Source organism: Chelonoidis abingdonii, chromosome 11 (genome assembly GCF_003597395.2).
Source record: "Chelonoidis abingdonii isolate Lonesome George chromosome 11, CheloAbing_2.0, whole genome shotgun sequence".
Lineage (NCBI taxonomy): Eukaryota > Metazoa > Chordata > Testudines > Testudinidae > Chelonoidis > Chelonoidis abingdonii.
This window is the reverse complement of record NC_133779.1, coordinates 27,203,530-27,215,980: the sequence shown is the minus strand read 5'-3', so window position 1 is coordinate 27,215,980 and position 12,451 is coordinate 27,203,530. Positions and strand designations below refer to the sequence as shown.

The following is a 12,451-nucleotide window of genomic DNA, read 5'->3' as shown; positions in this document are numbered from 1 at the left end:
GGTCAAATCCCATTGAGAGCAGTTTGGGGAGGCCAAGTACCAGAGTTGGAGAATGCAGGTATATGCAAGAAAACATTCTAAGAACTGTATCAGAGGGGTGGCCGTGTTAGTCTGGATCTGTAAAAGCAGCAGAGAATCCTGTGGCACCTTACAGACTAACAGACGTTTTGGAGCATGAGCTTTCGTGGGTGAATACCCACTTCGTCAGACGCAGGTAGTGGAAATTTCCAGGGGCAGGTATATATATGCGAGCAAGCAAGCTAGAGATAATGAGGTTAGTTCAATCAGGGAGGATGGGCCTGTTCTAGCAGTAGAGGTGTGAAAACCAAGGGAGGGGAAAACTGGTTCTGTAATTGGCAAGCCATTCACAGTCTTTGTTTAGTCCAGAGCTGATGGTGTCAAATTTGCAAATGAACTGAAGCTCAGCATTTCTCTTTGAATGTGGTCTGAAGTTTTTTGCTGCAGGATGGCCACCTTAAGTCTGCTATGTGTGGCCAGGGAGGTTGAAGTGCTCTCCTACAGGTTTTTCGTTATTGCCATTCCTGATATCTGATTTGTGTCCATTTATCCTTTCCGTAGAGACTGTCCCAGTTTGGCCGATGTACATAGCAGAGGGGCATTGCGGCATATGATGGCGTATATTACATTGGTGGACGTGCAGGTGAATGAACCGGTGGTGTGTGGCTGATCTGGTTAGGTCCTGTGATGGTGTCGCTGGTGTAGATATGTGGGCAGAAGTTGGCATTGAGTTGTTGCATGGATTGGTTCTGAGCTAGAGTTACTATGGTACGGTGTGCAGTGCTGGTGCACCTGGATAAATGGACACAAATCAGATATCAGGAATGGCAATATACAAAAACCTGTAGGAGAGCACTTCAACCTCCCTGGCCACACTATAGCAGACCTTAAGGGCCATCCTGCAGCAAAAAAACTTCAGGACCAGACTTCAAAGAGAAACTGCTGAGCTTCAGTTCATTGCAAATTTGACACCATCAGCTCTGGCTAAACAAAGACTGTGAATGGCTTGCCAATTACAGAGCCAGTTTCTCCTCCCTTGGTTTTCACACCTCTACTGCTAGAAGAGGGCCATCCTCCCTGATTGAACTAACCTCGTTATCTCTAGCTTGCTTGCTCGCATATATACCTGCCCTGGAAATTTCCACTACCTGCGTCTGACGAAGTGGGTATTCACCACGAAAGCTCAACGCTCCAAAACGTCTGTAGTCTGTAAGGTGCACAGGATTCTCTGCTGCTTTCACAGTTCTAAGAACTGGAAAATGTAATGGTCATATTTTAGGGGCACTTTATCTTTAAAAATTTCTCAGATGACCTCATCTTGGACCAGAACCTTCCCCCACGCCCTGCCTGAGGCACGGCTGTTCAATTGGTGTGAGCACGTGGATTGTACTGCACTGGAAACGTCAGCTGTGAAACAGGAGTGAGTCTCAGCCTTAGCTCTAGTAGAGCTACACCCATTGATACTCAACACAAGGGATGATGTACACTATGAAATTAGGTTGATTTTATAGAAATCGATTTTATACAGTCGAATTGTGTATGTCTCCACTAAGCGCACTAAATCTGCAGAGTGCGTCCTCACTACTGTGGCTAGCATTGACTCATGAAGCAGTGCACTGTGGGTAGCTATCTCACAGTTCCTGCAGTCTCCCGCTGGGAATTATGAGTTTAAGCTCCCAATGCTTGATGGGGCAAAACATTGTCAGCGGTGGTTTTGGGTACATGTCGTCACTCTCCCCTTCTCCCTCCGTGAAAGCAACTGCAGACAATCATTTCATGCCTTTTTTCCTGGGTTACCTCTGCAGAGCCATGGCGCAGCAAGCATGGAGCCTGCTCAGCTCACCGCTGCTATTGCGGCATTGTAAACACCTTGCGCATATACTGCAGTATGTGCAGAACCTGGCTAGAGATAGCAGCCCGAGGTTTACTGTGATGACATGGACACAGACATTCCTTGAAGCACAGGCTGTGGGAATTGGGACATCATGGCGGCAGTGGGCCTGGTTGATACAGTGGAACACCGATTCTGGGCCCAGCAAACAAGCACAGACTGGTGGGACCACATAATGTTGCAGGTATGGGATGATTCCTAGTGGCTGCAAAACTTTTGCATGTGTAAGACCACTTTCCTGGAACTCTGTGAATTGCTTTCCCCAACCCAGAAGCACAGGAATACCAAGATGAGAGCTGCCCTGACTGTTGAGAAGCGAGTTCCAATAGCCCTGTGGAAGCTTGCAACACCTGACTGCTACTGGTCGGTGAGAAATCAATTTGGAGTGGGCAAATCTACTGTGGCAACTGCTGTGATCCAAGTAGCCAATGCAATCACTGATGTTCTGCTATCAAGGGTAGTGATTCTGGGAAATGTGCAGGTCATAGTGGATGGCTTTGCTGCAATGGGTTTCCCTAGTTGTGGTGGGGTGATAGACGGAATGCATATCCCTATCTTGGCACCAGATCACCTTGCCAACCAGTACATAAACTGCTCGGGGTACTTCTTAATGGTGCTGCAAGCACTGGTGGATCACAAAGCACATTTCACCGACATCAACGTGGGATGGCTGGGAAAGGTGCATGATGCTCGCATCTTTAGGAACTCTGGGCTGTTTGAGCAGCTGCAAGAAGGGGCTTACTTCCCAGAACAGAAAAATTACTGCTGGGGATGTTGAAATACCTATAGTTATCTTTGGAGACCCAGCCTACCCCTTGCTTCCATGGCTCATGAAGCCATACACAGGCAGCCTGGACAGTAGTAAGGAGCAGTTCAACTATAGGATGAGCAAGTGCAGAATGGTGGTAGAATGTGCCTTTGGATGTTTAAAAGCTCGCTGGCGCTGTTTGCTGACTAGTGTAGACCTCAGCACAACCAATATTCCCATTGTTATTACTGCTTGCTGTGTGTTCCATAATATCTGTGAGAGTAAGGGGGAGATGTTTATGGTGGGGTGGGAGGTTGAGGCAAATCTCCTGGCTGCCAATTTTGAGCAGTGGTAGCAGCACAATTTACTGCATTCCCATCCCTATGCAGCGTTTGCCAAAATATGTTACGGTCCCCACAGATGCCTCTTAATGGTGCTCACAGCTTAGAATGGGCTGGGTCACATAGGTTAGCGACATGGTACCTCTTCTTGCTGCTGGTGTCTTGTTCTGCAGAATCACAGCATTTGCTATATCTATATAGAAAGGCTCTAGCTGTCACAGCTGCAAAGAAAACCTTCAGCACATGAACTGAATGTGGCATCTGCCTGAGTCTGCAAGGGAGCCTGAACCAAGAGATATGAGGAACTGCCCCTGGCATTAGCTTAGATGCTCAATGATGATACTTTAGTCTTGGATTTTTCAAACAAACCTAAGGGAGTTAGATACTGAAGTGTCAATGGAAATTAGGTGCCTAATTCCTTTAGCCTTTTTTAGCATTCCAGGGGCAGTTGTCTGAAGAAGCTAGGCCTGCCTAGCACACCATGAGGGGGATGCTGGGGCTTCAGTAAGAGCATTTTGAGGTGGGCCTGACTGTATATTCTGGTACTGGGACACGTCTTTTCATAGAGGAGGGTGGACATTACACAGGTACTCCCTCCAAACACTTTCATCCTCCTTCCAGTAAGTGGAGCTAAGCACAAGCTATTATTTCTTGGACAAGGTTTGCAGAGATGGAAAGAATATACTTGGCACCTGAGTGCAAGGAAGACAGTTTGTAACTACTTGTAATGAGGAATTTGGCAAGGTCTAGAGGTCAGGTGAAAGCTTCAGGGGAGAGGCTTGCTGGTGAAGATTTACATCTAGTGCAGGCCCCCACGACATGGACAAGTGAACACCATGAACTGTAATGAATGATGCCAGAGGCTTTGTCTCTAATTTCAGACACTGAAGCTTGTCAGATCATGCTTCCAAGGCAGGACTCATGGAAAATGTTTCCTTTTATTTTTCAAATACACAAAATCTCCACCATTAAAATCTCTGAAACTCAAAGCATACAGAAGCAGCCCTCAAGCATAAACACAGCCAACTTGTGAGCACACTATGAGCACATGATCAAGCAATGGTTTTCAGTTGTCAATTTCTTCCATCCCTATGTGCAGCCATGGATGGACAGGCCATTGTTCCAGAAGTGGATCCACTGGGCAAAATTTTGGCTCCTGGAACAAACTGCCCATTTGATACTTTTTGGCTCCTGTGTGTAAATTTGCTTTCACCACTTCAAAATGTTGCCTTTGTCCTGAAAATTCTGTGTTTCTCCATTTTAACAAGATGTGTTTTGGCCAAGCAGTTCTTTACATATTTAAAGCAGTGAACAAACTCCTTGTTCAAGCCCACACATTGCACACCCAATAGTTAGAAACAAGACTGCACTGCAGTCACATGGACGCAGACACATGACTTGTTTAAAATACAAAAACAATTGGAAGGTCCTTATAGGAAGAAGCATCACTTAGTTAACAGAGACAGACCCTCAGGTACCTCTTGACAATAGAATTTTAAACACGAACACTTTCAATATCAGATTTTCAAGGACTAGGGCAAAGCTAAATCTTCGGGTTTGGAGGGTGTTGTTCAAAATCCTATGCTTTGTTGGCTGGACAGGCTTAGTCTATCCCACTCGGTGTAACAAAGACAAACACAACAGGAGTATGGGATGTACCTGGGCATCCCAATTCTCAGTAAAGAATGTTCCACCCTCTCATATGCAAAATCCTAGAGATACCACCCGCTGACATGACAAACAGAATATATGTACGGTGCTCCTTCCTAGCAAGGCTGGTCTTGGGCATCCAAGTGTCAATATGACCTCCCGAAGGTGTCTGTTTTTAAGGAGGGAGTTACTTGGTTAATTGAGTCGAGCACCAGAATGGAGTGTGCAGTCTCACAGAGAGGGAGCTCTGTATTTCCAGCCTAGAGTCATAAAGGTGCTTAGGTGGCTAAGGCTGGGTGTAGGTGCCTATATCCCAGTTTTAGGCACCATTGCGATTCACAAAACACCCACTGAATTAACTCTGTAGGTGCCTAAATTCACTCAGTGTCTAAGTTTTTAGAGTAAAAACTTCCCATAGTGCCTGTGTTTGTGCTTCAAGTCATGTGCACTGCTGCCTCCTTCTAGGTGCTGTGACAAAGTTCCTCTTCTACCTTGATGGGTCCTGCGCTTAATGGCAGATTTGCTCACCTCAGTGATCTTCCCCACAGTCTGGGTCAGCTCCTCCTGTGTCTGATTAGGAGTTGGGAGGTTTGGGGGGAACCCAGGCCCACCCTCTACTCTGGGTTCCAGCCCAGGGCCCTGTTCTGACCACCGCGCTGCGCTTCCCAGAGTGCAGCTGGGCTGGAGGAGGGCACGGCATCTGTGCAACTGCCATCCGTCCAAGCTCGCTCCAAACTCCATTTGGCGGGAACCGACCAATGGGAACTGGGGGGGTGCCTGTGGTGTGAAAGCTGTGCGGAGCCACTTGCGCATTGGATCTGCTGCTTGGCCCTTCTGGGTGCAGTGCAGTCTGTGGTGCCAGGACAAGCAGGCAGCTGCCTTAGCACCCCCTCTGCACCGTGACCAGGAGCCGCCAAGTAAGCCTGTGCCCCAATCTCCTGCTCCAGCCCTGAGCCTCCCTAAACCCGGACCCCTTCCTGCACCCAACCCCCTCATCTCTGGCCCTACCCCAGAGCCTGCACCCCCAGTCTAGAGCCCGGAGCCCTTCCCACACCCCACTCCCTGCCCCAGCTGAGCCCCCCCAACCCAGAGCCCCCTCCTGCACCCCTACCCCAGAGCCTGCACCCCAGCCTAGAGCCTGAACCCTTCCCACACCCCAACTCCCTGCCCCAGCTGAGCCCCCCCAAACCCAGAGCCCTCTCCTGCACCCCAAACCCCTCACCCTGGCCCCACCCCACAGCCCTCACCCCCACACCCCAACCCTCTGCCCCAGCCTGAGGCCCTCTCACACCTCAAACCCCTCATCCCCAGTTCTGTTGGGTCATGGACATGAACAATTTTCTTCAACTGGGTCGCCAGAAAAAAAGTTTGAAAATCACTGACAACCCCTTGCATAAAGCAGGACCAACCCCAACTAAATAATCCCAGCCAGGGCTTTGTCAAGCCAGGCCATAAAAACCTCTAAGGATTGTCATAACTATAAAGGGAAGAGTAACAACCCTCCTTTATACAATTCTATAAAATCCCTCCTGGCCAGAGGCATCAAAATCCTTTTACCTGTAAAGGGTTAAGAAGCTCAGGTAACCTGGCTGACACCTGACCCACAGGACTAATAAGGGGACAAGATACCTTCAAATCTTGGAGGGGGAGGGGAGGGAAGGCTTTTGTTGGGACTAAGAGAGACGGGACATCAGTCCATGTTCTCCAAATCTTTCTGCACAAGTCTCTCATATTTCAAACTTGTTAGTAACAGCCAGGCAAGGCGTGTTAGTTTTAGCTTTGTTTTCTCCAACTTGTAAATGTTCCTTTGCTAGAGGGAGGTTTATCCCTATTTTGCTGTAACTTTGAAACTAAGGCTAGAGGGGGTTCCTCTGGGCTCTTCGAATCTGATTACCCTGTAAAGTTATTTCCATCCTGATTTTACAGAGATGAACTTAACCTTTTCTTTTAATAAAATTCTTCTTTTAAGAACCTGATTGATTTTTCATTGTTTTAAGATTCAAGGGTTTTGGATCTGTGTTCACCAGGACTAATTGGTGAGGGTATACTCTCAAGCCTGCCCAGGAAAAGGGGTGTAAGGACTTTGCGGGGGAGGAATTAGTCTCAAATCTGCCCAGGAAATGGGGGGTTAGGGACTTGGGAAATATTTGGGGGAAGGCAGAGTTCCAAGTGGCTCTCCCCTAAGATTTGGACCACGCTTGGTGGTGGCAGCTTACAGTTAACCTAAGCTGGTAAATAAGCTTAGGGGGTCTTTCATGCAGGTCTCCAGATCTGTACCCTAAAGTTCAGAGTGGGGAAGGAACCATGACTGATGGAGATTCCAGTTCTGATAGCTGTCTGCCTTTCCATAGTTAAGGCTGCAGCTAAGTTTCTGTGTGAAGCTGAATTTTACTCCTCTCTGAAATGGTGATTGTTACATAGCACTTTCTATCGGCACTTCTCAAGTGCTTTACCCAGGTGGGTCAGAATCAGAATCATTTTTCAGATGGGAAGACTGAGACAAAGGGGGAAGGTGATGTGTCTAAGGACATGCAGCAGATCAGCTGCAGATCTAGTTTGGTACTCTGTTCCCTAGCCCACATGCATGATCAGTCTACCCTCTGGGTGGAGACATTACGAAGAGGATGTTGCTGTAATTCCTACTTTCCCCCTTCCCTGGGCTTGTCAGACTGTGACTTTATTAGAGCCTGGGATGTGTTACATTCTAGTTTCCTTAGCTTAGGTCTTTACTGTATTAAATGGCAGTTCCACTAGGAGATGGCTCAGCTAGGGATGTTCAGGCCACCACACTGTGTAAATAGTAAACGTGTGTAATGCACTGGATTCTCGGACGGTTTTTCTGAGCTCTCCTTATTTAGGCACTGATTTAAAAGATGGAGTAGAAGCCCTACAGCCTGCACTGTGCCAGTCTATCACTGTCACGAGGGACCAGTCTGCAATGGGAATCCCTCCAGCAGGACATGAATCAAGTTACTGGCAAGGGAGCAGCAGCCTGCTTTCAAATGATAGAATTGTGCAGATATTTCACTTACAAAAATAAATCAGAAAAATAAGACCCAGCTGTCTGAAGCTGTCAATGCTTCCAAGCCTTGCCCAAGGTGCTAATTGCCCAGCTCCCATGAAAGGTAGTGTGCTGGCTCTGCAGAGCAGGGGGCTACAAATCCTGTCAGCCCCCTCCTCACCACACATCCCCTTACTCCTGGCCAGGTAAGGGGAAAGACCCTCAACCAGAAGTGGCCAGGCTTTGTTTAGGAGGGGGAGCTGCATGGCAGCAGGGAGCTGGAGAGAAGCCCAAGGAACTGTGGAGAGCTGCGCGTGGAACAGGCTGTGACTGTCGGATGACACAGGTGGCCGCAGGTCTGTGTGGGATGTATGTGGGAGCGGCAGTGGCTGGGCAGGGAGCCAGCGCAGAGAGGCCTCAATGAGAGACACTAACTGAACCTGGCCTGGAAACCTGCAAGCTCCAGTTTGCTGGAGAAGAGACTGGACTGGAAAGGGCACCCTAAGCAGTGGGCTAGAAGAGCCCTGGCTCTGGACAGGGCTGGCCAGGGACCCCAACAGGAACCTCTATTACACACCTTGAACTGTAACTGTTTAAGCCTCTGTACCTAGGGTATCTGCTTCCCTAGTAAAACTACCCCTTCACTCAGCCATGTGTCTGAGTGGTTATTGGGACCCACAGTCTGGAAGCAGGGCCTGCAGCTGACCCAGTCTCCGGCAAGCTCATGAGTGCAGCTGGCCTGTAGTAGGCTGCCTGTCTGTCTACGCCGCTGGATTGGTGGGAGAAGTCAGTAGACTGGCTCTTATGCCCAACAGAAGCAGCAGCAGTTCAGCAGCTACTCAAAGCTTTCACCTACAGCTGCAACAGCTCTTGTGCCTGCTATTCCCAGCCTTGCTGCTGCCTTGGCCCCAATCTTGTCTCGCTCCAGGTACTGAAGCTCTGACCCTGGGCTGCGATTCCCCCCTACCAACCATTAGGCCCTAATCCTGCTCCCATCACTAAGCCCAACCACCCATGCTCTGGTCACTGACAGCCCAATATAAACAATAGGAGGCAGAGAGTGCAGAACCTACAATGGCCAATATTTCTCTCACAGAGCTAGCCAGAGTCCTACAGACCATGCCAGCTCAGGGTGCTGCCCTGTAGGCGCAGAATGCAGTCCTTCAAGCTCAAGCCATGCTGCCTTCAGCTCTGACCCTTGTTCCCTGTGAGTCTAAGCTCCCCATCTGATGAACTCAGTGGCCATCACAATACATTTCATGAGTTCCTTAATCAATGTTGGCTCCTATTTCTGATACACTCAGAGATAGGGGTTGGACTAGGTGACCTCCTGAGGTCTCTTCCAACCCTGTGATTCTATGTACCCCACTGACCAACCGGAGTGGGACAGATTATCAGCCTGTTTACTGGGGAGCTTGGCATCTCCAATCCTGAAGCCATTCTGGGACAATGTGAAGACTTCATTCAAGCTATGGCAGTGATCTTCGAGTGTGCAGCTGAAGCTGCATTTCAGGTGTTAGCAGGGATGCTAGAGTGCCAACGCTTGGCAGCAAACACTGAGTGGAATGAGGCTGACCAGAATTATCATTTCCAGCCTGGCCTAAAACGATGCTATTAAAGACGATCTGGCATGGGTGGGATCACCATCCCACCATGGGTTAGTCGACCTATGCATCAAGATCAACGGACTGCCTGACCAAATTCTGCCAAGGAAAAATATAGTCCTCCCAGCGTCCACTGCCCTGCTGGCTCCAGCCCCCTCCTCCAGTCCTTTCTCCAGTGCCCAAACCCATGCAAATTGATCAGGTCTGGCCCTGCCTCTCCAGTGTGGAGAACAACTGAGTTCCATAAAGACACAGTGGGAATTCTTGGGATATATCGTCTTGCACGAGAACCTCACCATGGACCCATGTCAGGTGGCAGCAATAGCCAACTGGGCTGTGCCCAAGCAGGTAGCAGGATGCTGCAATTCCTCGGGTTTGCCAGTTTCTACAGGCAATTTATTAAAGGATTCTCTAGCCTGGCGGCATGATTAATGGTGCTCATGTAAAAGGGAGCCCCGGTTTGCCTGGTGCAGAGGCTCAGTCGGCCTTTAATCCACAGAAGTTCACCTCAGCACTCATCCTGATTCACCCAGATTCCATTAAACCATTTACAATCGAGGACTACACCTCAAACTTTGCCATAGGTCAACATGCCCCCCCACCTCTATTCCACCCTTATGCCTTTTATTCTCAGAAGCTAACCCTGGCAGAAAAAAGCTATGGTAGTCAGGACAAGGAGCTACTGGCTATCAAGGCAACTTTCAAGGAATGGCACAACCTCCTAGAAGGAGCCTGATTTCCCATCCAAGTCCTGATGGGCCACAAGAACCAGGAGTACCTACAGACTGCTAGATGCTTTAACCAATGTCAATCAATTCATGGTCTGTGTTCGTGTGCCCACCTCTAGCAGCTTTTCAGATGAACAGAAGTCATCCAACCCCTTCCTGGTTCTGCCAGCCTGGCCCATATTCACAGGTAATGATATTTTGTCCCAAACTAAAGCAGGGCCACCCAGAGGATTCGGGGGGCCTGGAGTCTTTGGCGGCGGGGGGCCCCCGCTTCAGCGGTAATTCGGTGGCAGGGGGTCCTTCCACTCCGGGACCCTCTGCCGAACTGCCCCGAAGACCCGCGGCGGGAACCCCCGCCGCTGAATTACCGCCAAAGTGGGACCTGCTGCCAAAGTGCAGCCAGATCTTCGGCGGTAATTTGGCGGTGAGGCACCCCCATCGCGGGTGTTCAGGGCACTTCGGCGGCAGGTCCCAGAATGGAAGGAGCCCCTGCCGCCAAACTGCTGCCGAAGACCCGGCTGCACTTTGGTGGTGGGTCCTACTTTGGCGGTAATTTGGTGGCGTGGGGTCCTTCCACCCCGGAGCGGAAGGACTCCCCACCGGTGAAGACCAAGAGCGGAAGAAGCTCCGGAGGCCCGGGCCTGTAAGAGTTTCCTCACAGTGAGTGAAGGACCCCGTCCAGGGGCCCCGAAAAACTCTCGTGGGGGCCCCTGCAGGTCCCGAGGCAAATTGCCCCACTTGCCCCCCCCCCAGGCGGCCCTGAACTTAAGAGTAAAAGAAAAGTCAGAATGTCCATACTGTCCACAGTCTCCCAGCCCCGTGAAAGCCATGCAGCCCCGAGAGCTGCCTGTAACAAAGTAGCCAGGATACTGCATGAGACAGGCCCTCAGGAACCCCAAGCTGCTGTGATGTCACTGCTACTATTCTGATATAAATAAAATTGCCACTTGAGAAGTTGGGGAGTTCTTCTGGGGGCTCCTCACTGATTCCTTGTGTATCCCTTGCTAACATAAACTGGGTTCCCAGTGGTGATCCTCAGACCCGTGGAGCCTGACCAGCTGTTTGACTCTGCATCTCTGCAAGAGGACAAGCCATTAAGAATTTTGTGACAATGCTTCTATGCAGCCACAGTGACAATTAAATCATTAATCTAGCTCCAGTTATTGGTTAGGTAGTGCTTTAGCTGAGAACCAGGGGAGTTGCTAGACAGCTCTACCTTTGATTGTAACATACTCAGGTCCGATTCCTGGATCACACTAGAAACTAGAAAGCCAGGACTTCATAAGAAAAATGCTGCTGTATAGTGATAGGGACGTACCATGGAAGCAACCAGATCCTAGTTGGTTACTGCAAAATACCAACCAATTCTGGGAGCCAGTTGCTGCCTATTGTCTTGGTTCTTAACCCTTCACATGCCAAGCGTGCAAAGAAAGGCAGATAAAAATGTGAAGAAAGATGCTAATGAAACACATGGTGCCTCAGACAATGTCTAGAAATGGGAGACAGAGGCTGCTCCAGCTTTCTGTCTCAACTTGCAGAGGAGAAAGTTACTAATCTAAATACTATTATCCTCCCATTCCTAGTCTAGTCCAGGGTGGGGCCACAAAGCCAGGATCTCTCAGTCCTGCTTCTCTAATAGGAGGGTCACAATGAACATCCAACTCTCTAGGTGAGGAAAGGGTTAAGTCTTTGTTTTCTCTGTAGCTTAGGTTTAAAAGAGGCTGCGTGGGGAAATGGCGGGGAGGAGAGTTTGCTTCTGCTTGGCTCTTTCTCCATTCCCCGCTGCTGAGAGGTTTGTCTTCCAGTCCTGAGCTTTTTAAAGGCTCAGTCTGAACCCTGCTCCCTGGCGTCACATGATTGTCTCGCTGCTGCGGTGCTTGTGGGTGTTCGCCTGGTAGATCAGGTGGTAGGGCTTCTCATTCTCCTCAATCACAGAATTCCCAAGCTCACTGTCCTGTGCATCCAGCTCATGCCGAGACAGGTGCTCCACAATCCCGGCTCCCAGGGAGTCCCCTAGCACATTGGTGGTGGTTCTCAGACGGTCCCTGGAAAACAGCAGAGAAGAGTGACCAGGAAAAACGGAACGAGTCTTTCAGGGAAATGTCATCACTGTTTGGTACCAGAGCAGGCTGAAAAATCTCTGAATTTCAACAAAAAAAGGGACACATTTTCCACGAACATTTTCAGGGAAATGTTCCCCTTTTTTCAAGCAGCTCTAGTGCCTGGTGCTTTAGACAAAGGATCAAAAAGAATTTTGTGCTGAAAATCTTCCTAAGGCAGATCTAGGCAACTGCGAAATGGCCCCCTTGACTTGGGATACCTGAAGTTCAGTTTGTCTCAGAGAAGTGATTTTAAACTGATTCCTTCTTATTCAACTGATCTGCTCCCTCCTCTCACTTACGCCCGACACTTCCCTGGAATGTCAATAGGACCAGTACAGTTCCACTGGTTTCAAAGGAATTGCTCTCAG

At 49.3% G+C, this 12,451-nt stretch overlaps 1 protein-coding gene and 1 long non-coding RNA gene across 3 annotated transcripts in view; both read right to left on the bottom strand.

Annotated features, from left to right (window-relative positions):
- Positions 1-3,917: 3,917 nt before the first annotated feature.
- Positions 3,918-12,451, bottom strand: part of LOC142047451 (uncharacterized) — a 390,762-nt gene continuing 382,228 nt past the window's right edge. Inside the window, exon 2 of the long non-coding RNA XR_012656719.1 lies at positions 3,918-5,267. This is a non-coding gene — a long non-coding RNA (uncharacterized LOC142047451). The remainder of the gene's footprint in view (positions 5,268-12,451) is intronic.
- The window catches only part of LOC116822589 (excitatory amino acid transporter 1-like), a 138,467-nt gene continuing 136,746 nt past the window's right edge, over positions 10,731-12,451 (bottom strand). For both annotated transcript variants that reach the window (XM_032776573.2, XM_032776576.2), the window contains one exon: positions 10,731-12,026. In XM_032776573.2, coding sequence (XP_032632464.1) covers positions 11,831-12,026 — 196 coding nt within the window. In that variant the 3' untranslated portion in view covers positions 10,731-11,830. The remainder of the gene's footprint in view (positions 12,027-12,451) is intronic.